This window comes from Pezoporus wallicus, unplaced genomic scaffold (genome assembly GCF_028554395.1).
Source record: "Pezoporus wallicus isolate ANWC-B61680 ecotype Strahan unplaced genomic scaffold, APGP_CSIRO_Pwel_v1 scaffold_2696, whole genome shotgun sequence".
Taxonomy (NCBI): Eukaryota; Metazoa; Chordata; class Aves; order Psittaciformes; family Psittacidae; genus Pezoporus; species Pezoporus wallicus.
This window is the reverse complement of record NW_026637439.1, coordinates 2,644,777-2,670,303: the sequence shown is the minus strand read 5'-3', so window position 1 is coordinate 2,670,303 and position 25,527 is coordinate 2,644,777. Positions and strand designations below refer to the sequence as shown.

The 25,527-nt window shown below is 39.1% G+C and overlaps 1 protein-coding gene across 3 annotated transcripts in view; it reads left to right on the top strand.

Annotated features, from left to right (window-relative positions):
- Positions 1-14,394, top strand: part of SREK1 (splicing regulatory glutamic acid and lysine rich protein 1) — a 35,975-nt gene extending 21,581 nt beyond the window's left edge. For all 3 annotated transcript variants that reach the window (XM_057405491.1, XM_057405492.1, XM_057405493.1), the window contains 5 exons: positions 2,906-3,025; positions 5,315-5,770; positions 10,314-10,409; positions 10,849-10,984; positions 12,099-14,394. In XM_057405491.1, the coding sequence (XP_057261474.1) occupies positions 2,906-3,025; positions 5,315-5,770; positions 10,314-10,409; positions 10,849-10,984; positions 12,099-12,251 (961 nt within the window). In that variant the 3' untranslated portion in view covers positions 12,252-14,394. The remainder of the gene's footprint in view (positions 1-2,905; positions 3,026-5,314; positions 5,771-10,313; positions 10,410-10,848; positions 10,985-12,098) is intronic.
- Positions 14,395-25,527: the final 11,133 nt, after the last annotated feature.

Below are 25,527 nucleotides of genomic sequence, written 5' to 3'. Positions count from 1 at the left end.
TGATCCCGCCCCTCTACTCTTTCTCTCGTAAGACTTCACTTGGAGTATTGTGTGCAGTTCTGGTGTCCTCAGCATAAAAAGGATATGAAACTGTTGGAACAAGTCCAGAGGAAGGCCACGAGGATGATCAGGGGACTGGAGCACCTCTCATAAGAGGATAGGCTGAGAAAGTTGGGGCTGCTGAGCCTGGAGGAGAGAAGGCTGCGTGGAGACCTCATAGCAGCGTTGCAGTATCTGAAGGGAAGCTATAGAGATGCTGGGGAGGGACTCTTCGTCAGGAGCTGTAGTGAATAGGACAAGGGGTAATGGGTTTGAACTTAAACAGGGGAAGTTTAGATTGGATATAAGGAGGAAGTTCTGTACCATGAGGGTGGTGAGGCACTGGAATGTGTTCCCCAAGGAAGCTGCGAATGCTCCATCCCTGGTGGTGGTCAACGCCAGGTTGGACAGAGCCTTGGGTGAGATGGTTTAGTGTGAGGTGTCCCTGCCCATGGCAGAGGGGTTGTGATTCTATACTGAAGGTTTTTGAGGTGGTGATGGTTACTGATACTTCTTACTGAGTTATAAGACAAGTACCCTTGCAGAAATTACTAACTTACACTGTGCAGATCAGAGTAACCAGGAGCTTTGTCTCTGAACAGATACTCTTTCTCTCCAAATTCTAAATGTTTTCAGGATTGCTTTCAGTTAAAACATACTAGAAGGCATTTTCTGTGACATGTTGCGTAACAATTTCTGTGGTTTCATGGTACATTTTGTGAGAGGTAGCATGTTACCGTCTTGTGACCTGTATTTTAAAAGAAAATAGTAAAATTATTTTGCATATTGTGCATTTAGTTTACTGTTAATACCCTGTCATAGTTTAAGCCCAGCTGGTAACTCAGAACCACACAGCCACTTGCTCACTCCCCGCTTTTCCTCCTCCCGCTCCCGCAGGGATGGGGAGGAGAACTGAAAAAATGTAACTCCCACAGGTTGAGATGAGAACAGTCTGGTATCTAAGGTATAACATGAAACTAATACTGCTACCAGCCATAATAATAATGGTAAGGGAAGTGCAAGGGAAGAGAATACAACCACTCACCACCCGCCAACCAGTACCCAGCCCAACCTGAGCAGCAGTCTAGCCCTTCCAGGTAATTCTCCCCAGTTTATATACTGGGCATGACGTGCTGTGGTATGGAATACCCCTTTGTCTAGTGTGGGTCAGGTGTCCTGTCTCTGCTTCCTCCAGGCTTCTCCTCCTCCCTGGCAGAGCGTAAGACTCAGAAAGTCCTTGGTCAGAGTAAACATTACTTAGCAACAACTAAAACTGTTGGTTTTATTAGCGTTGTTCCCAGGCTGAAAGTCAAAAACACAGCACTGCACCAGCTACACCCTGAGCAGATAGGCTGGCCAATTTTTCTAGTAGAAATGTCCCAATGTCCTGAACTTCTAAATACTGATTTAGTGAATGCCGTATTTTTACTTACTGTACTGTAATGTAAAACTATGGCTTTTTAAAGCATAAGAAAAAGGCTTTACAGGTAACTTTTCATTCTTCAGTTTTGTTTGCTTTGCTAAATTTGTTCAGTTCCAAAACAGGCTTTGGAATATGGGAGGAAATAAAATTCCTAGATTATCATTAAGACTTGGTTTGTTTTTTTTTTTTAATGATTTATCACTGTTACGGTGTATTTTGAAAATAGGCTGAAAAAAGGACAGTCTGATACATTGAGGCTACTTAATCACTAAGAGTAAACTATCTTCACCACAGATTGACTGTTTTATAAAATACTTTTAATCCCTATGATATAAAATCGATTCACGGTCTTATTTTGGCTCAATCATAATTAATTTGCCGTGTTGTTAGTTTGTGCTGATAAGGGAAGCAAAGCCGTAGGTAAAAATGATGGTTGCTTCTCCTCTTGGCTTATATGTCTCTGTGTCTTGAGCTCCAGAAGACAGGTTGAACTGGTATTTTTTGTACCTTCATGTTCTTCAGGACTTACTGGCATTTCTGTCTTTGGTAAGGTAAACATAGCACCATAACCTCTCAGGCAAAGTGTCTAATGATGTGGGGTTTTGAAACTTTATGTTTAAATCCAGCTTTTTATTTTGCTTTCCTAGGGAGTATGATCTTCAAAAAAAAGGGAATATTTTGGAAAAAAAATACAGTACTTAAAAAGTCTTAATTTCTTCATCAAATCTGTGACTACGTATATCAGAAGACTTTAATTGAATTTTTGTCAGTATCTGCACATTATTTGCCTTACGTGTTTATCATTTAGTAAATGCTCATTCCTTCAGAATTCTTATAATGGAAATCCATGCTAACAAATCTTTTCAACTGAAAAAATAACATGACTAAATGCCTGAATCACAGATAGTGTTTGTTCTTGAGGTTTGTTTTTTTTTTTTTGGTTGGTTAGTTTGGGTTTTTTTAAAGTTAATTTAAATTGAAAGTCTGGAGACAAGGCAAAAAGAGACTAGTTAAAGTCATCTTTCTTGAGTGACCAAGACTGCAGTAAGTTACTAGGCCTGGAAAAGAAATAAAATCTAACTAATTTTTTTTTTTTCAAGCTGCTAGCAATTGTCTGCAGTAGATTTTATGCACTGTAATTCTGTAATTTACTAAGGACAGATACTCTAATATGATATGAATTAATATTTTCCAGAATGTTCATAGAGGTTATTAGGAAACATGGGTATTACCTAAATGGTGCACTTGTTTCAAAGGAGGGCTTTTGCAGCTGGTGAATCATAACGCATAAGCAAAAATATATACACAGTATATTACTGAGGTGTAACTCTTCTATAGTTTTATGTAGCGAGGCAAGATTTATGGGTTTTCCCTTTGTTGATTGACCTAATTTTTATGAAGTTTCAATTTTAAACTATTTTTCTTCTGGCATTGTTAATATAGAAGTAGATCTGGCAACAGATCAGTCTCAAGACACAAGGACAGACGCAGATCCAGAAGTCCTGTGAAAAAACGTTCTAGATCTAGGGAAAGGCGGAAATCAAGAAGTCGCTCTCGTTCTCGGTGAGTTCCATTCCTATGAAATGATACTGTTGCTCTCAGTACACAGTATAGAGTACTTGAAAAAAATCTAGCAGACCTTTCAGGTGATGGTAAAGGGTGGAATCTCTTAAATACTTTAGCCTCTCCGTAGGCTTTATCTGTGGGACAAAATAATAGTAAATTTTAATGCAGCGTGTACTGGTTTGGGCTGGATAAAGTTGATTTTCTTCATAGTAGCTCATATGATGCCTGTGGAGGTTAAACTACCATACTAAGGTACCTAATCTTTGATAATCTAGTCTACAATTACAGTAATGTACAAACTGACTGAAAACAGCTAGCTTTAATTGACAGACTTTAACCAATAGATTGAGAATTTTCAGTAGCATGTGCAGCCCACAGAAAAGTGGAGGATGATTGTTCAGTCTTTATCTGTTGAGAAGATTGGATTCAGGATGAACTTGATATCACATTCTGAGAACATGTATAAATTTTTTGTGCACAAGCCTGTATTGTTGCCTTTGGCTATCGTATTAGCCATATGGTGCTGTGGACACGAAATCATGTGTCTGTTACAGTATATTTGCATTTCAGGATCTAATAGATCTGTATTTTAGCTAGTCTATTCATTTTTAAGTCTGGTAGGCTAATTATTGAACTGAGAAATTCCAACAAGATAACATAATTTTCTGAGGGATGAAGTGGTTAATATTCACAAAACAAATGTCCCTATCAAAGTAGCTTCATGAATAGAAGTCTTGGTACTTTTCCTTCTGTTTCATCTCTGTAATTCCCCTGATTGATTTAAAGGGAGCTTCATGCTTAGGTTGTGCAGTTGCCTCTTATGTTTTGAGGGAAGAAGTTTTGTGGAAAAGAGAATTGCAGATCTTTGGACATTAGTGGAAACAGGAATAAGTTACCTAACTAGCTGGGCCTTATTGGTGTATCTTTTGATTCTCTGATGCTCTTTGGAGCTTTTTGAGATACCTGCTTACTGGAAGGGGGAAGTTCAATAAAATCTCTGTGATACATTATGTAAAAGGCACTCCTTGGCTAATTGTGGGACTGCTACTGCAGCAGTTGTGTGCTGTTTCATCTTCAAGATCTTACATTCTTTTTCTGAGACTTCTAGGGAAGCAAAATTGTCAGGTCACAGAGCATACAACAGCCTACTATTTTATTAGCAGTTTTGAAGAAGAGACAGCTAAGCACTCCTTTTCTTGAAGAAAGGTAGGAGCTCTGCTTAGGACCTTTTGTGTGTGGAGGAGTCTCTTTACCAAACTTTAAAAATCCTAGAATAGGTACCAGTACCAGTAGACACACCAACTTCTGTCAGTCCAGTTCTCTTGGACATGCAAAGGCCTGCTAATCAACTTCACTTCTTGTGCTTTCTCTCTCTGAAAAATTGTTCATTTTCATCTGTCTGAGGGGCAGGTCTAGGAGTCATGAATCTGTGCTAAAAAAGAAAAAGATGGAGTATTGCACTTCCAAATAATGCTATACAGAAATGCAGTCTTGCAGCCAAAGCTCTGAGCTAATCAGTTTTTGTTTGCCTGGATGACAAGAATATCAGTTGTAATTTTCCTCACTTTTCTTTTTATGAACATGCATCATACTGCCTGTCCCAAAGAAGCTGACTTTTTCTTTTGTTCTTGCTTCTGGTTTTCGTATATTACTGTATTAACAATTTTTCAACAACTTCTGAATTCCTAGTGACATTACAGATGACTGAATTGTCTTGAGTTTTGACCTTACATTTGCCTTTCAAGGGAATTCGTTTGGTGAAATTCTATTCCTGTTAGTTTATTTCTGTGTATTAATTGGTGTTGGATTTCTAAGCAGTTCCAGGATATCTGTGTGAGAGAACACTGTAGAATAAAGACTTATGTCAATCAGCTGTCATTAATCATGTGGGGCTTGTTAATCTGCAGTCTGTTTTGTGTGGACACACTTTTAGTAAAGAGTGGATTTACAGACTTTAGAGTTTGTCTCCTGACAAAATGCAGAAAGTTTATGTATGTATAACGTAACTGTGAGTTGAAGAGACATGTTCTCTCCAGGTGTAGTAACATTGCTCTGAAGATCACAGTTCGATTTGATTTTGGCCTCCCCTTCTCCAGTTTGGTTTCCAAATTTTTTTTAGCTATATAACATTTCCCTCACACTGAACAGGGCTGGAAATGTAGAATACTGAATTATTTTCAACAGAGACTCATACCTTATCTTGAGCAGTTAATGTACACTAAAGAGTTGTAGTTTTAATTGGAAGTTTAAGGATGAATTAATGTATTTGTGTTTGGCTTTTCACAGGGACAAGAAAAGAGACAAAGAAAAGGTCAAGGAAAAAGAAAAAGTCAAAGAGAGAGACAGAGACAAGGAGAAAGACCGAGACAAAGATAGAGAACGTGATAAAGAGAGAAACAGGGAGAGAGATAAAGAGAGAAACAAAGATCGGGAGCGAGTCAGAGACAAGGATAAGGACAGGGACAAGGATAAGGAGAAAGATAAGGAGAAGGAAAAAGACAGGGAAGAGGTAGACCAGGACAAGGAAAAGGAAGATACTGAGAAAGAAGGAGAGAAGGACAGAGAGAAGATTAAGGACAAGGAGGGAGATAAGGACAAAGAGAGGGACAGAGAGAAAGAAAAAGATGGGGATAAGGAGAAAGAGCGAGAAAAAGAGAGAGATGATAAAAAGAAGAAAGAGAAGAGATCCAGAACACCCCCAAGAAGCTATAGTTCCTCAAGAAGATCTCGTAGCTCGAGCAGGTTGGTTTAGAATTTTTTTTCATGCCTTTCTTGACTTGTCAGTTCAATAAGGCACCATCCTAGTTTTCATATGTTAGTATCACCGTGTCTTTTACTAATGTAATTTGTATTATTGTTTTGTAGATCTTCCTGTAAAATAAAATATACGGCAAAGAGCTCTGTATGATGCTTGGTAGAGCATAGTTTCTTGTTGGGCTGCTGGTGCTTGCCTTTCATACAACCATTTAGTATTGTCCTTGAGGACAGTAAGTAGAATGATTCTTGTGGCATTTCTCTGCATTGAAGCCACCCAAAAGTTCTGATAAAGCAAAATCACACATAGTCTTTGTCCTGATAAAAATCTGAGTCACTGTTATGTAGTTCCTTGGTTTCTTACATACTGTACAGTGTTGATCCGTACAGCTTGTGAACAGTTAGGTATTTGTCACTCTTCAGTTGGATGGCTGAACCAGCAGGAAGCGAGCATATCACTTGGCTGGCTAGCCATTTGGAATATTGGTATGTCACTTGGAAGATAAGCATGCGTTGTTTTGCTGGTAGATGGCCAGGTACAAGTGAAAAGTAGCATTCCTTAATGATGCTAATAGCCAACATGAAAACAATGTAGCTGTTGGTTTTGCCTCTGAAGGAGGCTGAACTGAGTGGAAGTCTGGATAAATTCAGCAAAAGGAGACTGTGAGATTGATGATAAGCTCTGTAAGTGGATCAACTCATGCATAATCTAGAGTGTTGTGGCTGACTTAAGTTCAGAAGCTTTGGTGGAAAAAGTGTCTGAATACCTCAGGTATTGGGAGTTCAAGAATACCACACATCAAATTTAGATAAATTTTATTTGTTAACTTGAGAGAATGAAATGCTGGATGAAAAGTTCTACATACTATAATCATAACAGACAAAAGCAAAATTCCCCCAGTCCTCAAAATTCAGGAGTGCATGGCTCATGCAAAGCAGTCCATGTTGTTTTTTGAGATTGATGGGCAAAATACTGTGCTGCCTTTGAGCATTTGCAGCTTCCTGTTTTGATGCATTTTTAACATTATTTCATGGGTAGAAGACCTACAGAGAAGAGAGGTATTTCTGCCAGCTTTGAAAACATGTCATTTTCTGTCTGTAAATCTCAGAAGTTTTCAGTTAGGTAAGTGTAGAAAAAAGATTTAAGATTTTGACAATATGTAGTGACAACATGTAGCTTATATAGAAACTTGGTGGAAGACATAGTTCTTAATGTCAAACAGCAAATGTGTGTAGCTGGATGCTGCCAAAAATTGATACTCTAGTTTGCAACAATAATGCTTCATTTAAGAATCGTGCTATTGAAGAGAGCAAAGGGTTCTAGTGAAAATTAGTGCATCTCTTCTAGTGGAATCACAGTGCAAAACTCTACTTTGATATGAAGGTTTTTTTGTTGGTTTTTTTTTTTTAACAGAGATATTACTAAACAAGGACAATGTTCTTTTGAATACAGAGGATGAGAGAAACACTTTTTTTTGACATGGATTTGTTATTCTTTCTTTGGACATAGTTATCCTTAGAATATCAATACTGGAACCAGTACTCTTGAACATCTTCATCAGTGGACAGTGCACCCTCAGCAAGTTTGCAGGCAATACAGAACTGGGGGGAGAGTTTGGTACGCCAGAGGAATGTGCTGCCATTCAGAGAAACATTGACAGGAAAAAATGCACTGACGCGTCTCGGTTGGGGCAAAGAAAAGTCCAAATCCTGCACCTGGGCAGGCAGACTGTCACACCAGTACAGAATGGGGACTGACTGGAAGGCTGGCTGGTGGAAAAGGTCCTGGGGTTCCTGACTAGGTCAGCAGTATCCTCCTGTGCATTAGGCAGACTGCTGTGAACAGGGCAAGGAAGGTTAATTCTTCCTCTCAGCACTGGTGAGGCCACGTCTGAACCTTGCATCCAGTTCTGGGGTCCTCAGTATGAGAGACAGAGATGTACTAGAGTGAGTCCAGTGGAAGGCCACAAAACTGGTAAAGGACTTGGAACATCTGTCATAGAAGGAGAGACTGTGGGAACTGGGATTGTCTAGTCCGGAGAAGAGAAGGCTGAGAGGACATCTTACCAGTGCATATGAGTACCTACTGGGAGAGTGTGAAGAAGACAGCCAGTGAGGGCCAGTGACAGGCTAAGAGGCAGTAGGCACATACTGACGGATTGGAAATAAAGAGACTTTCTTCCAGTGCTTGAATTATGTTGGTTTGGTTTGGTTTTGGTTTTGGTTTTGGTTTTGGTTTTTTTCCTAGGCAAACTGGACCCAGTTATAGTGAGAGATTGTAGAGTCTTTTTGGAGATAGTAAAAATCTGACTGGATGTGGCCCTGAGTAGCCTGCTCTAGTTGACCCTCTTTTTAGGTTGGTGGCAGAAAGGTTTGACTAGCTGGTCTCCAGAGGGCTCCTCCAACCTCAGTAATTCTGTTATTCTCTGAGAAGTAATTGTGAATAGGTTGGATTACAGAGTCCCAGTTAGCTTGCATTTGGGGATATCCGTTTACTGTGGTGATTGATATTGCCTAGTTGAAATAGTAGTTGAAGTAGCATTTCAGCTGCCTAAATTTAGCAGTGCAGCACGGAGATGGGATTGCTAATCCTTTACTGGATGAGTGTAAAATACTAGATAAATAGTCACCTTTTTGGAGAAGAAGTGAAGGTAGAGTTGGACATCCAGGACCTTCTGAGAGCTAGGTGGCAACTGACCTTGCTTTATTGACAGACCGCATGCAGGTAATAGAAACTAGATGACTGTTTGTGATTCCTAGCTGAAGGAAGTGGCACAGACCAGAGGAAGAGGAAGAACTGACTCCTTTTCTAACAAATATTTACAAGCTAGCAGAGAAGATAGTTATGGACTGTTAGTTCTGCTTATGACTAAGAGGCACAGAATCACTATTACAGTATTCAGACATGTTTTTTCTTAAGTTTTGCTGTGTTAGTATTTCTTAACATTGTTAAGCAGGTGCGCACACATCTTTGTGTAGACAAATGTGATGGAGATGAGAACGAATACCATAAGACAGTTAAAGCTCTTTGACTTGAAATATGAAAAGCAGAAACTGGAAATTAGATTTCATGAATAAATGATTTCTGTTATGAACACAAATGCTAAGGCACTTAGTTACTCACAGATATGTATGCTTTAGTTTATTTATCCCCACTTTATTTAGTGGGGATATACCCATTGTAGCCCAAGTGGGAGCGCCGTCAGTGTACTGCATCAGTTTTCAGTATCCTCGTATTAAAACAGGTGCTGATAAATGTGAAGCTGTTAAAAATGTAATGTGTGTTAATTAGTGAGCTGATTGGTGATTTTATTATTTTCTCAATGATTCTGAGGCCAGTTTGTATTTTTGTTTACCAAAGATCAAGTCAAACTGGAAAAGCTTGCTGAACAAAATAGTTACGAATTTTTGTCCTGTGCAGCTTGAGGAGATCACGGTAGATGATATTGTCAATGTATCAATCCAGATAACGATACAAGGCATATCTTAATAAATCCTTTGTGATTTATTTAATAACTGTTGATTTCTTGGCCTTTCTAAATGTTGAAGATGTAAATACTCACACCTGGTGGTGTGAATTTTAAAAGCCGGTATGTGTAAGAATAGCATATCTTGAAGTTAATTTTTAACTTCCCTGTTTTTCTTTGATGGCTCTACACATCCTCTTTTTCTGCTTGAGGAAGAGGTGATAGGAAAAAATCACGTTACTTTGACAGAGGCAGGATCTATGTTTATGTTGAATGAAGTTTTACTGGATCAGGTTTTTGCTTTATTTTAACATATATCTTGGTATGTTTGCAACAAGTTATTTAATGTTATGTTCTATTCAAGGTTGGAGTCTATAATAACTTTGGCGAGCTCCATATGTCATACATCTGTAAACCAGTTGTTTAGTAAAATACTATGAGCTCTTCAGTGCCTCACAGAATGGTAACATTATGTTTGCTGAGCAAGGACTTCTAGGAAAACAACAGATAATGACTTCTTGTTTTGATTTTGACAACATCTTGAGCTTCATTTTGCACAGTTTACTTCTAAACCAATAGGAATACTGTATTTAGGAATTAAATTTCAGTCAGGTTGAACTGAAATTACAGTGATCTTCAGATTCTAATGTTACATGCTGAAGTTTGCATTGCTGAAGTTAGGCCTTTTGTCTTAATGTGGCTATTCATTCAGTTTAATTCTTTTCCTGACTGAAGAAGCTCTTACTTAATACAGAATTAATGAATTGTGTGTTTCTGTTGCTGTCATGTGAGAATAAGCAAAAAACTAAAATCTGAAAGGTACAACCTTTTTTCCTCACGTCTAGCCTTCCCTTTCCCACCATCTGAAACATAAGATTTTTTTTTTTTCTTTCTACAGTTCACATATTGTTGCTAATAATAAAATGTTAAATTCAGGGATATTTACTTATTTTTTTTTGTCTCAGATTATTTTAAGGCCTTTTTTGTTTTAATCTGGTTCCTGATTTTATTATTTTTAGTCTTACTTTTATTCTTTGATGATCTTGAATTTCTTGGTCCTGTAGAGGAAGGCGTAAAAGGAAGAGTAGAAGTCCCTCCAAGTCTCCTAAATCATCCAAAACAACAAAAAGAAAGTCTTCACGAACTCCTTCTCCAAGAAGGTAGGTTTCATGTAAACGTAAAGATTAATGAGCAGTAAAGAATCAAGAATTTTTTGTATTTTCATTGATTAACTGCTGTTGCACTGACAATCTCAGACTCTTCCAGTTGGACAGTATGATGAATTTGAGCTTTGGTATGCTTTCACCTGGAGAGTTCCAGATCTGTCAACAATGCAGATTTGCTTCAAGTCTGTAAAAGCTCTTCACTGGATACAGGTGGACTTGGTTTTCTCTTTGCAAGTACTGTGCATACTGAACACATGTATTCCTCAGCTCGTATCAGTCAAAAAATGCCCTTGTCTTTACAAAAAGGGGTTTTGTTAGTGTTTTGAGGTTTTTTGTGAAAACCCATAGATGAAAATTTAGTTTGCAGTTAAATGGCTTGAAGGTTGTTGCTGTTTGATCAAATTCTAATATGAGTAAAAATTTTCTTAAACAGAAGCAAGAAAGAAAAAAAGAGAGAGAGAGATACAAATAACGAAAGAAGAGAAAGAGAACGCTCCACCTCCAAGAAAAAAAGTAGTAAAGAAAAAGAGGGAAAGGAGAAATCTGACAAACGCACCAGTACCTTGAAGGTAAACTATGTATAGATAGAATCATAGAATCATAGAATAGTTAGGGTTGGAAAAGACCATAAGATCGAGTTCCAGTAATAAGCAGAATGAAGAGGTGCTAGTGGAGCCAGTATTGAAATTTGCTCTTTTCTTTTTCTTTCTTTTCCTCCTCCCCTTTTTCTCCTGTTTTCCTTACCAAATTATTACCATTTCTGTTTGGCTTTTGCCAGTGAAAACCTACAGTCGGTGTGTTAGTGGGCCAGTTTCATACGTCTCCATTTTTGAACTTTACTGGACATAGCAGCTTGTATGAATAGGTTATGGAATCACTTTTTGTTTGTTTCTTTTTTTTGCTCCGTATGTAAGGACCTGGCTGACTGCCTGTGTGTATGAGCAGGCAGGAAGCAGACTGTGTAACTAAGGAGAGCTGTTCAGGAACAGCTTGGCTGTCAAGCTGGAAAGATTACTTTTCCAATAAACTTTCACTGTTCAGTTCAGCCTCTCCCTGGTTCCTTTGCCCTGGTGTGCATGTTGGACTCCACAGGAGTAAAGTTGAAGAGCTGAGGAAGAGTGGTATGGGATTTTTCCTGCAAAATAGAAGATGGTGTGATTAAGGAAAGAAACATCTTCAGATTTTTTCAATCTTAGTATTTGAAAAGCAGCATGCCTTTAAGAGTAGTTTGTTGTACTCAGAATTATTCAACTGTTATAAACAGCTGATTTGGGTGACTGCCCACATGCTTAAGTAATTATCCACGAACTTTGTTAAAATGCATCAGGTATCTGCCAAAAACTATGAAAGAAAAAAGCTTAATCCTATTTTATTTAGGAAATACGGAGAAATCTTCACTTCTGGAGCTGTTTCTAATAGATTCTGTGATGCTACTTTGTTCTTAATATTGATCGTAAAGACAGATTATGGCATTGATTTCTTGGACGACTAGTTGTTATGAGTGCCTAACTTCATACAATTGAAAAAGAAGCTGACACCTCTACTATAAAAATGGCCAAGACAAGATAGGCGTGTAAAAATTGAGCCAAAAATAACAAAAGGTGACTGGAAGTCATAAAAGTCATACCCTGTAATGCTAAGAATATGATTTTTTTTTTTGTAAAATAATTCTGTTTTTGGTAGGACAAAGATCACACTAAAGAGGATCAGAATTCAGAAACTGACAAGGAAGTAGACAGCAGAGATACAGAAAGGACAGATGAAGTCAAACTACAACAGAATGGGAACTGTCAACCAAATGAAGAAAACCTCTCAATTAAAATGGAAGAGGTTTAAAGCAAAGAGTGGGCATCCGATTCAACTAAGAAATGAAATCCAAAGCTTTTTATTTCTCAGAATGAGGAAGAAAATAAAGCAATCAACCTGATCGTGTTGATAGTACTAGTAGCTCTTTCAATTCTTGGGATAGCTTTGTTGTCTTCTTGCTGTAAAGCAAGAGAGCACGGACCAGTAGTTATAACATGAAAAGGCAAATGCCATCAAAACTGTTCATCTCTGAAAATCCATGTATTCTCATGATGGCTGTACTTACTTGTGAAATGATTTATGTTAAGTTTTGCCATAAGCTGTTACGTAAGTAGAAACTGAAAGATGTAAACCTGTACTACCCAAAAGAAGCTGAAGATATGCATTGAAGTTTGTTTAAAATTCTGCTTGTTGATGATTTTGTGTTGTTTTACCTTGTGGGTTAAAAAAATCCACAAAAACTTCAGTGTATACTGTTTGATGTGCTTGGAAATGGTGCATAAATATACGCACTTTTTTCTGTTGTAAATGATCCCAACAGAAAGGGGTTTAAAACATAAACACAGTTTTACAGGTCTTTTGTTAAATACCCACTGACCAGTACGTTTTTAAGTTGCTTACTGTTTGAGATTCTTGGGGTTTATTATTTGAAAGAATTTCTTACTAATATCCATAAAGTTAATATTTCTTTTAAAGTATTTGAACAATGCATGTTACTTTTCTGTTCGTAAAAGGGACACTGTTATGTTATAGATAATAGATCAGATTACTGAGTTATTTTGGGGTTGTTTTGTTGCTTTCTTTGTCCTTCCGGAAGTGAGCACTTCTGTATCATATTATCTGAATTACAGCTTTTGTTTTCAGCCGTACTGCAGTGTGTACAGCTGCAAATAGTACAGGTGCCATTATGAAAATAAAATTCACTTATTTGTTTTAAAAAAAAAAGTGGGAGCACAAGCAGATGCTTTAGTGCCTTCTTAAAATGTGGTATTTTCTAGAAACGTATATGTGCTGTTACTTATTTTCAGCTAAATCTTACATGATCTCTATTGCTGTTTTGCCACCACTTTACTGTAGACAAGAATGCAAGTGATTTGTCAGAATGGTTGCTGTATTCACTTGTTAAAATGCTAAAGATCCATTTTTCTTTTTTTTTTGTTTAAGAACAGATTTATAGATAAAAGCAAAGATGCAGTTTGGGGACCACCACTGTACAAAAGTAGTAGCTGAAGTCAAAGCATTTTCTGATCACCTGCATCAAAGACAGCCCTTTATAGACATTTAATCTACATTTGGATGGCCTTAATTAATTAATAATGACCTGTCCCTCATCTTCTCTTATGTCTGCTGGGTGAAACAGAAGGAATTGCATGTAAAGAAGAGGGCAAAATAATTTGGGGAAAATTCTAATTACACAGGAGTTAAATGGTAGAGATATTTTTTTTTTCTCATTCTTTGGGGAGAAAGCAAGTAAGAGAGAATGACAAAGCAAATATTTTTGTCAAGGTAAAATATGGCTTGTCTTCTCAGAGCTAACTTAATTGGTTACATGAGATTTCTTAAGAGTCATTCCTTTAAAACTTACTATTTTTAATACAACTTAATACAATCAAATGACTTAATTGCCTTACCTCTTAGGAAGAGTTATTGTTGAATACAGTACAGTTGAAAAAAATGCAATAGCGTATTAGCTGTTTGGTTTCAATTTGATTTTTTCAACATTGCATAGTGAATTCTTCCAAAAAGAAAAAAACCCACCCGGTATTATAGGGAGTGAAAAATTTGCCCAATTCCTAAGGCAATGAAACCCAGTTTGATTGTGAAGCTGCTTAATCACTCTTCATTCTCAGTAGGATTTAATGTTCTTGCCAGTGTGTACATTTAAGACTATAGAAAAAGCTTTACCATGTAAAGTATAGACAGTCATTTTTGTGCTGTTGGCTGGTAAACAGCTTATTCTGATAAAAGAGTGACAAATCTGTATGCTTACAAGAAGACTATGAAGGATTGTGTCTTGCAACAACAGCTGTCTTATTTATGATGTGTAAGTAGCATAGAGCAAAGAGATTGTTTGTATACTTGTTATCTTTGGTACCATTTCACTAATAAAATCAAGTATTTTAGAGGGACGTTTCTGCTAGTACATACTTATTAAAGGAATATTTTTAGTTGATCTGGGTCTCATTCACGCAGCTTCTTTAATTAGAAATGTCTATACCAGTGAAAATACAAATGTATTATAGTATCTTTGAAAAGCTGGGTTTCTTTTTTTGGAGGAATTATAATTCTTGCAGTGTATCGTGTTTCAGCTGATACTAGCTTGATTTCTTGAGTTTTCTTATCCTGAAATTGCATAGTCATTATAAATCAGTTGCAAAATATATAAAGGATTGGGTACAGTTAACTAAGCAACATTCCTTTGGAAATTAATAGTGAAGGATGGCAGTCTTATTAACTAACTTATCCCGCATATAAGTCCATGTGCACCACACTGTTATATTGTTTATGAATTAATAATTCCCTTACAAAAAAACCTTTTACTTGTTTTGTTTTTAAAGGAAAAAACTCAAAACAACCAACCACCGAACCCAGACATTTCCTCCCCACCTCAAGTCATATTTTCTTAAAAATGCTGTATTTTCTGGGTTTGCTTTGTAAATATTGTGCAGATCTGTAGGGTAAAGTTTTTTCTATTTGTATTAGGTGTTTTGCAGTTCCCCTCTTCCTAAAAAAGCCACTAGTAGAAAACTACTGTTCTGTAAAATGCCTGTTTCTGCAGAGGATTGATCGTTTTTCGAACTGGTAGTGTAGCACAGTAATGAAGTCTCTGCTTGCTCCAGCAGGATTGTGTGCATCATCCATTAAGCGTGTTCATACTTTATTGGAATTGCCTTCATTGTTAACTGGTTTGCATGCTGAACTGCCATGGTAGATTGCTTGGTTTTGCACTGCATAAATGAGATTACATGGAGTGATGTTTTGAGAACAGTGTAGTTCATGATAGTTTTACTGTTTTAAATGTAATTTCATTTGAGTCAGTTTTTATTTGAAAATACGAGAGATAATTGCTTAGAAAAGTGATTAGCCATTTTGCTAAGACCATGTAAAGCCTGTATGTGTAAGTTTCTGTTAGTGGCTACAGTTATTTCACAGCAGTGTTTCTGGGTTACAGATAGGCTTTTTCATAGGATTTTGAGGGAAGAAGATAGAAGGCAACTGCTGGTGACTGAAACAGGATTCCAAGTTCAAAGTAGAGGTGGCTGTGACTTAGATAAACTTATCAAAGTCAATAGGCTTACGCAAATGAGAGGGATGAAATTTTGATTGCAAACATTATTAGTATGATATGAAAAGAATATTGTTAGAACTAAGGAGAAAAAAAGGCACTTCGCTTAGAATCTAGAAACATAAAGAATACCTGAGACATCACCAATACGTAGGTTTTACCTACTCATTAGCATTACCTGCTCTCTTTTAATGGCAGTTTCAGGTGCATCTGAACTACCTTTGAATTATCTGGCTAATAGCAGCAACCTGTGCACAGCTTGTATTCTGAAATGAGCTGTGATCGCTTGTGTTTCCTCTGCTGTAAGGAGGTAAATGCCATGGCCTTTAGCATAGCTTGCATTGCTTGCTAGTGTTCCCTGGGCCAGTTACATCTAAGGCAATACCTGAAATAACTTTGAAACTGCAAATGTTTGTTACATGGTAGCTTCTCTGTGTTGCCTTCAGCCTGTACTGGTATTTTTGTAATAGTTAACTAGATCTAGGGATTTCTGTGAATTTCTTTTGATCTGAGGAGGAGATAAGCAAAGGCTGCTTTGTGTGATAAAATTTTATACTTCATACCTGTCCTTATTATTCTGTACTTTTTTCATTCGTGTATGGCTGTTGCAAGCAGTAATTCCTTAGTGATTGGTACGTGTTTTCTATGACTGAGTTATCTCTGCATCAGTGTCTTCTTAGAGTTCATGTATTTTAATTTTGCTAGCCATTATCTTGGGAAAAAAAAAACAACAAAACCAGACAAAAATAGTCTTGAATTTTGTAAATGTTAGTGTGAAAGTTGCATTATAGCAGTAAACCAGCTAATTGTGAATTCTGAGCAATGACTTGCAAACTGGGGGATATTATAGGTACTGCCTGCCGCTTGGTGTACTTCTAGTTTTATAGTAATTGATTATTGCCTTTGGTGTTATCATGATTTTAAAAGTGAGAATTGGACTTAGTGACACAAATGCTGAGACCTGTAAATGGCCAAAGTAATGTAGGCACTTAGTTCAGAAAGATGTGGTTTTCTCACCAGAGGCTGGAGCGTGGGCAGTTGAAATTTGTAGATACCATTATTACCTAAAGAGAATCTAAAACTTAATTTTGTTTGCTAATGTATGTAAACAGAAAAAAAGGTTTGAGCCTGTACCTTAGGTTTATTTTTATATGTTGAAAACTGTAATTAAAATAATATTGAAAACTAAGACACTGTATGAAAAGGTGTTTGTTTTTTTTTTAAATGTAAGATAAACTGTCAGTGGTGTTTAAAAGATGTCTTTGCATGCAGTGGTTATTTTTACTTCAAGAATATTTCATTTGTAGGCAAGACCTGTTGCAGGATCTGAGCACATTTGTCTGGGGATTTCTTCAATATTCTCTTCAGTGTAAAACAGCTTAATATAGTTGTCTGTGGAGGCAGCTACTTTCCACGTGGTTTGAGACACTCCTCCAGTACTTTGATTCTGTATTGTTTAAGTAAATACTACAGTTGAGAAGCTATCTACAAACTTCAGCTTCCATAGTTTCCTGAAACTGTGAACTCTTTCTATTCAACAGGAAAAAAAATCCTTTTTATTTAAATTGTCATCATAGTTTTATCATTGTTGATCTTAATACAGGAGAACATGGACAGCAAAACTTTTAGCTGTTTATATATTTTCTGGTATGGTTCAGCTTAAATTTGTTACCTTTTTTTTATGTTAATCTAATGCCAAAGACAAGACTTGAGATTTTTGGTGTACGAAGTATGTTCCATGGTAAACTTGCTAATGAAATTAATCTTCAATTGAAAATGTTGCATGTCTTTTTTGAAATGAAAGACTTAGCAGTGGTAAAAGAATGATTGCAGCTTTGTTTCTTAGTCCTTCATGTCGTTAATGAGGCTGCCAGTAAAGTAGCTTTCTAGTGAGCTGTTGCTCTACTCAGTAAAACCTTTCTTAGTGCAAAGGTGTGGAACTACTGCTGCACTGATGAGTAAATTATGGGCCACTTAGAAGTTACTACTTCATAAATTCATCATTTTCATAGTAATCAACTGAATGAGTGATCTTCTCTGGAAACATCAGGAGAGTAACTTGACTTGCACAATTCATGTGGTCTATCAGTATATCCCTTCTGGTATTTTTTTCCCAGTGATGCAGGAGCTATGATTTGTTACACACAGAACCTATCACGGTCTGCGATCAGGTATACCTCAAGAACCTCAGCAATACAGCAGCAAAAAGTACTGTTCCCCTTCTCTAAGTTCGGTATTTCTGGTAAGAAAGTAGGTCTTTCAAGTTTAACAAACATTACCAAAATGGAACAAATTTAGTTTATTTTTGCATTAGTGAAGAAACTATGAAATGGTACAAGTAAAGAAATTTCCAATGCTACTACATTGTTGCTGTTTTTGTAAATAATGCCCCAAAGTTTTAATGGTGTCATCACTTAATTTGGATGAGATACAGAAAATGGCTGTGCAGCAATTCGACTCTTTTTAAATTTTTTTTTAATTTATTTATTAGGCTACATCTGCCCCAGAGTTAAGTGCTTTGTAAGTAAGTCTGTTGGGACTGATATTGACAAGAATATTACATGAAAGGGGGTGAGGGGTTAACTAACTAAATGTATCATCACTGTTTAGTTAAATCCCCTGGCCTAGCAGGGGATTTTCTTCTCCAGAGAAAGCTACCATAGTTCCACCAGGGAAGTTTGTCTTTCAAACAGGAATTTAATAAGTGTGACTGCATAAAGTATTTCTCAATTTCTTTTTTTTTCTTTTTAAAGTAGTATCAGGAGTTCATGCAGAGCTTCTGACAGTACATGTCAATCTATTGCCATGGATATTTTTCATATGACAATTCACTTAAGGTTCCCTGTTACTTTGTGCAATGTGTAAGAGTCTAAATAACAGGCAGTGGTTAAGGAGCAGAAGTTTGAGGTCTGCTTCTCAACATAACTTGTTTGGTAGGGATCTGATCTTGTGATTTTTGGGAGCAGTTATGTCTGTAATGAGACTTGTGGCTGGCTTACCTGCTACTGATCAGGTGATTTAGTCAACACATCTTCAGTCTAGAGAGCTGCATTTTACCATGCTGCTCCTCTGAATGTGAAAGGAGGAAAAAACACGTCTGAGAAATACATTGAGATGTCTTGGCAGTGGTTCAAAATCATATATATACCTAATCTTGTTAAGTAATAAAAAAAAAGTTCTCTTTAGAGGAGGGGATAGAAAATTGAATAAAGAAGTGTCAGTCTTAAACTTTCTTGTGTAAATGGCTTGGTTTGCCTGCTTGTTTTAAGAAAACAGGCAGACATAAGCATTGGTGCTAGACCTGTCTTAAATGTGCTGCTTCAGTATGAGATGTGGGGAAGACTGCGTCTCCTGGTTTTCTCTCTACAAATTTTACCTCTCATTTTAAAGGTAGAACCTAAAGAAAACCTTTAAATTTTACTGAAGTAATATGTTAAAGGGTTGCTTCAGATTACTGGATTTAGAAGTTCAAAGCAGATGCATTGGTCTACATGAAACGTGAACTTTAAAAGAACGTGTAATCATCTGGTTTTTGTCAGGTTTGTCTTACTGTGATGGGGTAATATTTTCCACAATTTTTCCTCTGCTTTGTTCAATTTTGTAGGACTACTCCTCTTTAGACTTCTTTAATAAGTCTTCTGAACTGTTAAAAACTTGTCTTTCTATGAGCATGGCTATTTCCTCACAAATATTCAGTTTACGCATCCCAGTTATCCCGTAGGGTCTCATCAAGACTAGGTGAGGAGTAGACTTGTCTGAACTGTACTGTAAATCATACTAACCCGTGTTACAGATCAGTCTCAGACAAAATGATCAGTATTTCTGAATGAACCATTAAATGGAATGAACAGAAGGATGTTATGAGATAGTAGATACTAACCAGGAACAAACACGCAGTGCTTTTTGGTTTGTTTTGGTGTACCCAGTTAAATTTTCCTCTGGCCAAAGGAAATTTGTGGTAGATAGGTTATTAAAGAGTTTATTGGGATGCTAAGAATAGGGGATGGCCTTACAGAAGATGTTAACTGGGTGCTCATGATGTTAATTGTAAGGTGTATTACTTGATGTGTCCAAGTTTCAATTGTATCAGCTGGGGTATCCTGATGTAGTAAAGATCCTTATGACTGTGATATGTTTGTGCTGTTGCTTAATCTCCAAAGAGGATGGGAAGATGACAAGTGTATGTTTATGGTGTGAGCTGGAGACTGCTTTATAGTGCCGTTTCTCAGATAATGTGGGACATGCAGTAAGTCACTGAAATACTGTGTTCTTCTAATTTAATAACAGGAGTTAGCATTCTTGCTTTATTCAACTGAAGTGTGGCAATGCTGAATTTATCAGTTTAAAGTATACTTAAGAATCTTTTGATGGAAGAAAATGTTAGACCTGGATCATTGCATTGCATTAGAAATGCATTAGAAATGGGCATTTACCATGCTTTTATGGCTAGGTGGAAGATGGCAGCCAAGTGTTGCATAAGTTAATTCATTTTAATAAATCAGATTCCCTTTGATCACTTTTAGCTGGGGTAATGTCGTAGTTTAAACCCAGTCAGGTAATTCGTTCGCTCACTTCCCCCCTTTCTTTCCCTCCCCTGCTCCCGGAGGGACGGAGAGGAGAATCGAAAAGAATGCAACTCCCATGGGTTGAGATAAGAACAGTTTAGTAACTAAGGTATAACACAAATCACTACTGCTACCACCAATGATAATAATGATAAAGGAAATAACAAGGGAAGAGAATACAACACCTCAGCACCAGCCGACCGATAACTTGCCCCCCTCAGCCCGACCAAGCACCGACCGATACCTCCTCCAACCCTGCAGTCTCCCAGCCCTTCCGGCTAACTCCCAGTTACATCCTGGGCATGACGTGCTGTGGTATGGAATACCTCTTTGGTCAGTTTGGGTCAGGTGTCCTGTCTCTGCTTCCTCCCGGCTTCCCCTCCTCCCTGGCAGAGCATGAGGCCCACAAAGTCCTTGGCCAAACCAAAACATCGCTATCAGCTCTGTTCCCGAGCCGAAAGTCAAAACACAGCACTGCACCAGCTACCAAGAAGGAGAAACATGACTGCTACTGCTGAACCCAGGACATTATCCACCCCTTATTCCATACCATTCACGTCATGCTCAGATCCCACATTTTCAATATACCATCACTCTTATCTCGGTGCACTCTTATCTTAGTTCATGGACCAGTCCCTATAAAGCTGCTGAGTCCATCTGGTCCATGATGTCAGGCTCCATCTCTTGTAACAGTCTTCCAGAGCAGGAGAGACTGTGTGCAGTGTTCACACTCGTGAATAACCTGGGCAATAGTGTCCATTGCTAAGTCCACCCCTCGATCATGAGTCCATCTCTGTGTTGCATCTCTGCTCTGATGGCCTGAAGTGCCATGGGCCCACCAGGCTCAAAATAATTCACTGTCCTCTTCAGCAGTTTCTGCAGCTTCTTGCTGGGGACTCCATACAGCTGCCTTCCATCTCCGATGCTTCCAAAGCACTGGAGGAGCCCAGTGGACTAGATACTTGCCCATACTGTCCCACACACCCTGCCACTCCTGGCTGTCCAGCCTTGGGGAGAACCTCTTGGTCCCCCTGCATCGTCGTCTAACCCCAGACAAGACCCAAACCTGACTCTGCTTAACTTTTGAGATCAGACAAAATGGTTGTGGGTAGAACACATTCTGTGTGTGTGCCAACATGCTGATCCCCATCACAATCAGCAGGCAGGTCCCAAGGGTACCCAAAGGCCATTCAAAACCTTCAGAAGTCTCAGAGGATGCTGCTGTACTTGTCACTGGGGCTGGTGTAGCTGCTGTGCTTGCCGGCTCTCCCACCACCAGCTTCTCTTTTCCTGAGTCCAGCTCTTCCTCCTCTGCCTTGCTGGGAAATGCTGCCTGGTCTCCTGCATCCTCCTAGGGCTCGGCGGGCGGCTGCCGGGGGATGCTCTCGGCCGTCGCGGGGCTGGGCTCGGCCGCGGGGCTCGGCTCGGCCGCCGGACTCGGCTCCTCCGCGGGGCTCGGCTCCTCCGCCGCCTTCTCCCGCTGCTCGGCAGCCGCTTCCTTCTGCTCCTCGACCGCCCCGACCTCCTCCACCGGCAGCCGGCCCCTCGCGGCCTCCGGCCCCGCTCCCGCCGCCGCTTGGTCCCCGGGGCCGCTCTCCTGAGCCGCTTCAGCAGCCGCCGGCTCCCGGGGCCGCTCCCCCTCGGCTCCCCGCAGCCTCACGAAGATGGAGAGTAGGGTGAGGGCCAGGCCGGTGAAGAGCAGCCGGACGGCCAGGTACAAGTCCACGGCCACGTCCGTCCCGCCCTGCTGCTGGAGCCCACCCGTATTACAAGCCATTGCCATAAAGCGCAGTGAGACAAGAACCTTAGCCCAAGCCCCACACTTGATAAACACTAACACAGCAAATACCGGCTCTACGTAAGTTACAACATTCTGAAGCTGTGAAATCAAGAGGAACAACTCTGAGGGCCAATAAATCGTCATTGTGACGAGTGACTATTAATCCAGTCAAATCTGTCGTTATCTCAACCCTTCGTGCCCCACGTTGGGCGCCAAAAAGAACTGTCATAGTTTAAACCCAGTCAGGTAATTCATTCGCTCACTTCTCCCCCCTTTCTTTCCCTCCCCCTGCTCCCGGAGGGACGGAGAGGAGAATCAAAAGAATGCAACTCCCACGGGTTGAGACAAGAACAGTTTAGTAACTAAGGTATAACACAGATCACTACTGCTACCACCAATGATAATAATGATAAAGGAAATAACAAGGGAACAGAATACATCATCTCACCACCAGCCAACCAATAACTTGCCCCCCTCAGCCCGACCAAGCACCGATCGATACCTCCTCCAATCCTGCAGTCCCCCAGCCCTTCCGGCTAACTCCCAGTTACATCCTGGGCATGACGTGCTGTGGTATGGAATACCTCTTTGGTCAGTTTGGGTCAGGTGTCCTGTCTCTGCTTCCTCCCATCTTCCCCTCCTCCCTGGCAGAGCATGAGGCCCACAAAGTCCTTGGCCAAACCAAAACATCGCTATCAGCTCTGTTCCCAGGCCGAAAGTCAAAACACTGCACTGCACCAGCTACCAAGAAGGGGAAAAATGACTGCTACTGCTGAACCCAGGACAGGTAATTTATAGTTGCAAGCACTATAAAACATAAAATCCTACTTCCTTTATCCAAGAACTTTCTTCTGTCAGATGTATAACTTTATTTCAATAGTAGCTCGTAATTGCAATTGGCAAGAGTAGTATGTCTCTGTAGAAGTGATCATGTTTCATGGCTTCTATGTCATTCTCTGCCTATAAGATAAGAAATTTTTGCCTTTATGCTCTTTGTGGAGAGAAACAGACATCTGTAAAAAAGCATAAAGGCAAAAATTAGTGTTTTAAAGGCCATATCATCCTTCCAGATTATAGTTCTCAGGAGCTTTATAAAACCAATCAAGTCTCATTCCTGTCCCCTGTCTTCCTCAGGTTTAGAAGACCATAGAAGGCTGAGTAACTATCCAAGCCTGCTGGTTCTACTCTTGATTCATGTTCTGACTTCCAGGCCCGCACATGAAATGTAAAATGCTTAACATGGGTGATGAAACATCGCTGGTGGTGATTATACAGTTAATTTAAGCCTTGTAAACTGTTGCTGCCACGTGGTGCTTAGCTAATTGGAAGCTGTGACTTTTTGGGCAGAGGAAGGGGTTTGGGTTTTGGGGTGGAGGGCGAGAGCTCTGTGAGATTCGTTCTGTTTTTGTATTATGAAAGCGTGAACTTGTGAGGTAATTTTGAGATGGAGTGGAAGATGAGATGTGTAGATCATGAGCGGTTAGTGGCTGTACTGGTTGAAGAGGACTGCATACGTGGAAGTGAGTTGTTTGAACCGTGAGGCAGAGGAATTAAATCAGTTTGCAAGAGAGAGGCCTTCATGTTAGATGGGAACTTAGGCAGGATGCTGATTTGGGGCTTATACAGAAAATTGCCTTTACCACAGTGATTTGATAAACTTTTAACATCAGCTTTCCGTATCACCTGTGGTTGTGTTGCTTTTGGATCATTGTGCTACAGTTGATGATGTTCCCTTCCCAGCACATCCTTTTTCTTTTTTCATTTTTTTAAATATGGTTCTGTGTATCACCTAGCAAGACTTCCTAATTGTAGTCTGGGGTTTGTTGTAGCACTGCCTTGTTTTGAAAATGTTGCCCTTCATTGGCTCAGAACACAGACTGGTCGTGTGTCCTGAGAGAAAACTCTCTGAAGAGTGAACTCTCTTAAGAACTCTCTTAAGCCCTTTAAGGCTTGTTGTTCCGTGGAGAAACAGAAATTTTTCAAGCCAGAATCTGTCCTGGAATTTTAAAAAATACAAGTGTGAAGTGTGGAAAGGGCGTTGTCTTTTAAAAACAGCTGCTATGCTGCACTGCAATATAAAATCCAGTGCTGGAGCACCCCCGTTTGAGCTGTTGCAGTAATGCCTCAGATACTGTTTGAAATCCTGCACATTTAGATGTTGTGTGTGCTAAAGGCTTTGTTTCAAGCCTGCTGCTAGGCACCACTATTTTTAGTACCTGACCACTGCTATTTCAATACCTAATGCAGTAGCAATCTGCTAAAATGCACTGGAATATGGTGTACCTCTTCGTACATTAATAGGTGATACTTTGTGTATGGGTTACAGGGCCTTTTTAGTAATATCTGAAATAGGTTCATTTGGACTTTGAGGATATGCCCAGTTGATTACCTGGTGCTTTGGACCACCACAAAGAGACTGAGGCTGATGTATGCTGGAGCTTTACATTTGATTACATGCAGCTAATTACCTGATGAAATTTGTTTGAACTGTTTCTTTTTTTTTTTTTTTTTTGCAGGGGAAAGGTAATTTAAAATGCTTGGGAGCAGGCATGGGGTTTTATTTAAAGCAGGAGAAAATGAACTATTCTGAACTTAGTCTATGACTGCAATGAGAGTTGTGCTAGCGTGGAAAAGAGATAGGAACTGTACAGCTGGATTCTGCTGATATGGCATTAGGCAGAGCACCATGGTGTCAATATGCAATACTGAGCCTCTCAGGCAATGCAGTTGGTTTCAGGGCCAAGATACATTGGGGGTGCTGGAAGGACACTATACAAGTGTAAGAGTATAAGATAAAATAAACAGAGTATCTTCCATTTTGTTCCTGGTGCTTGGAGTTCTGTCAGCTTGTTCTCTGCATCCAAACCTTCCCTTCTTTTTCCTTGAAGTTTTCCAATAATCAACCAGTATTTAAAAAATCAAAAAAAACAAACCAAAACCAAAACACAGCTGTTCTTAGAAGTTGAAAAAAATAGTATTCTGTTAAAGCTGCAACTGCTTCTCCAGTGTTGCTTCTGTAGTTGCACTTGCTTACATTTGCAAAATTCCAAGGGTCTTCTCACCAACAGTGAATGAACATTGAAATAGAGTGAACAGGATCTTGTATCACTGGATTGTGTTTTAACTGTCATTGGAGCTAGGGCTTTTCTCAGCATCCACAAAATCTCTTATGTTAGTAGTGGAAATATTTTTACTTTTTCCTAGTGAGATCCTTACTAACAGTGTTAATTTTCATTGAGCCAATGTATCTCATGTGAATTTTATCTTAAGTTTTCCACAAATGTTCTATAGCAGTGGAAGAACATTTCTGTGACACGGTGTAACCGGACCTGACAAATTAGAACTTCAGAGTCACTACTTGCTATTGCTTTAGTATTTATGAGGCACGAGCCCATGCAGTGTTGAGAAGCTACAGTATAGTGTGTGTCTAGATAAATAGCTTGTCTGTGTATGCTGTATGGGCATTGGCAATTACAGTTGGTTTGAGACAGCTATGATAAATTGCAGAAACATGGGTAGCCTCCGTTCCAGAATTGAATGTGTAGTGCTTGAATATAACATGCAGAAGTCACAGCGGCTACATTCATTTCAAGATAGATGTAATGCGCCAAAGCCATCCAGATAGTGAAAGCAAAGCCGCAGCTGTCATACTAAAAGGGAATTACTGAGCTTTAT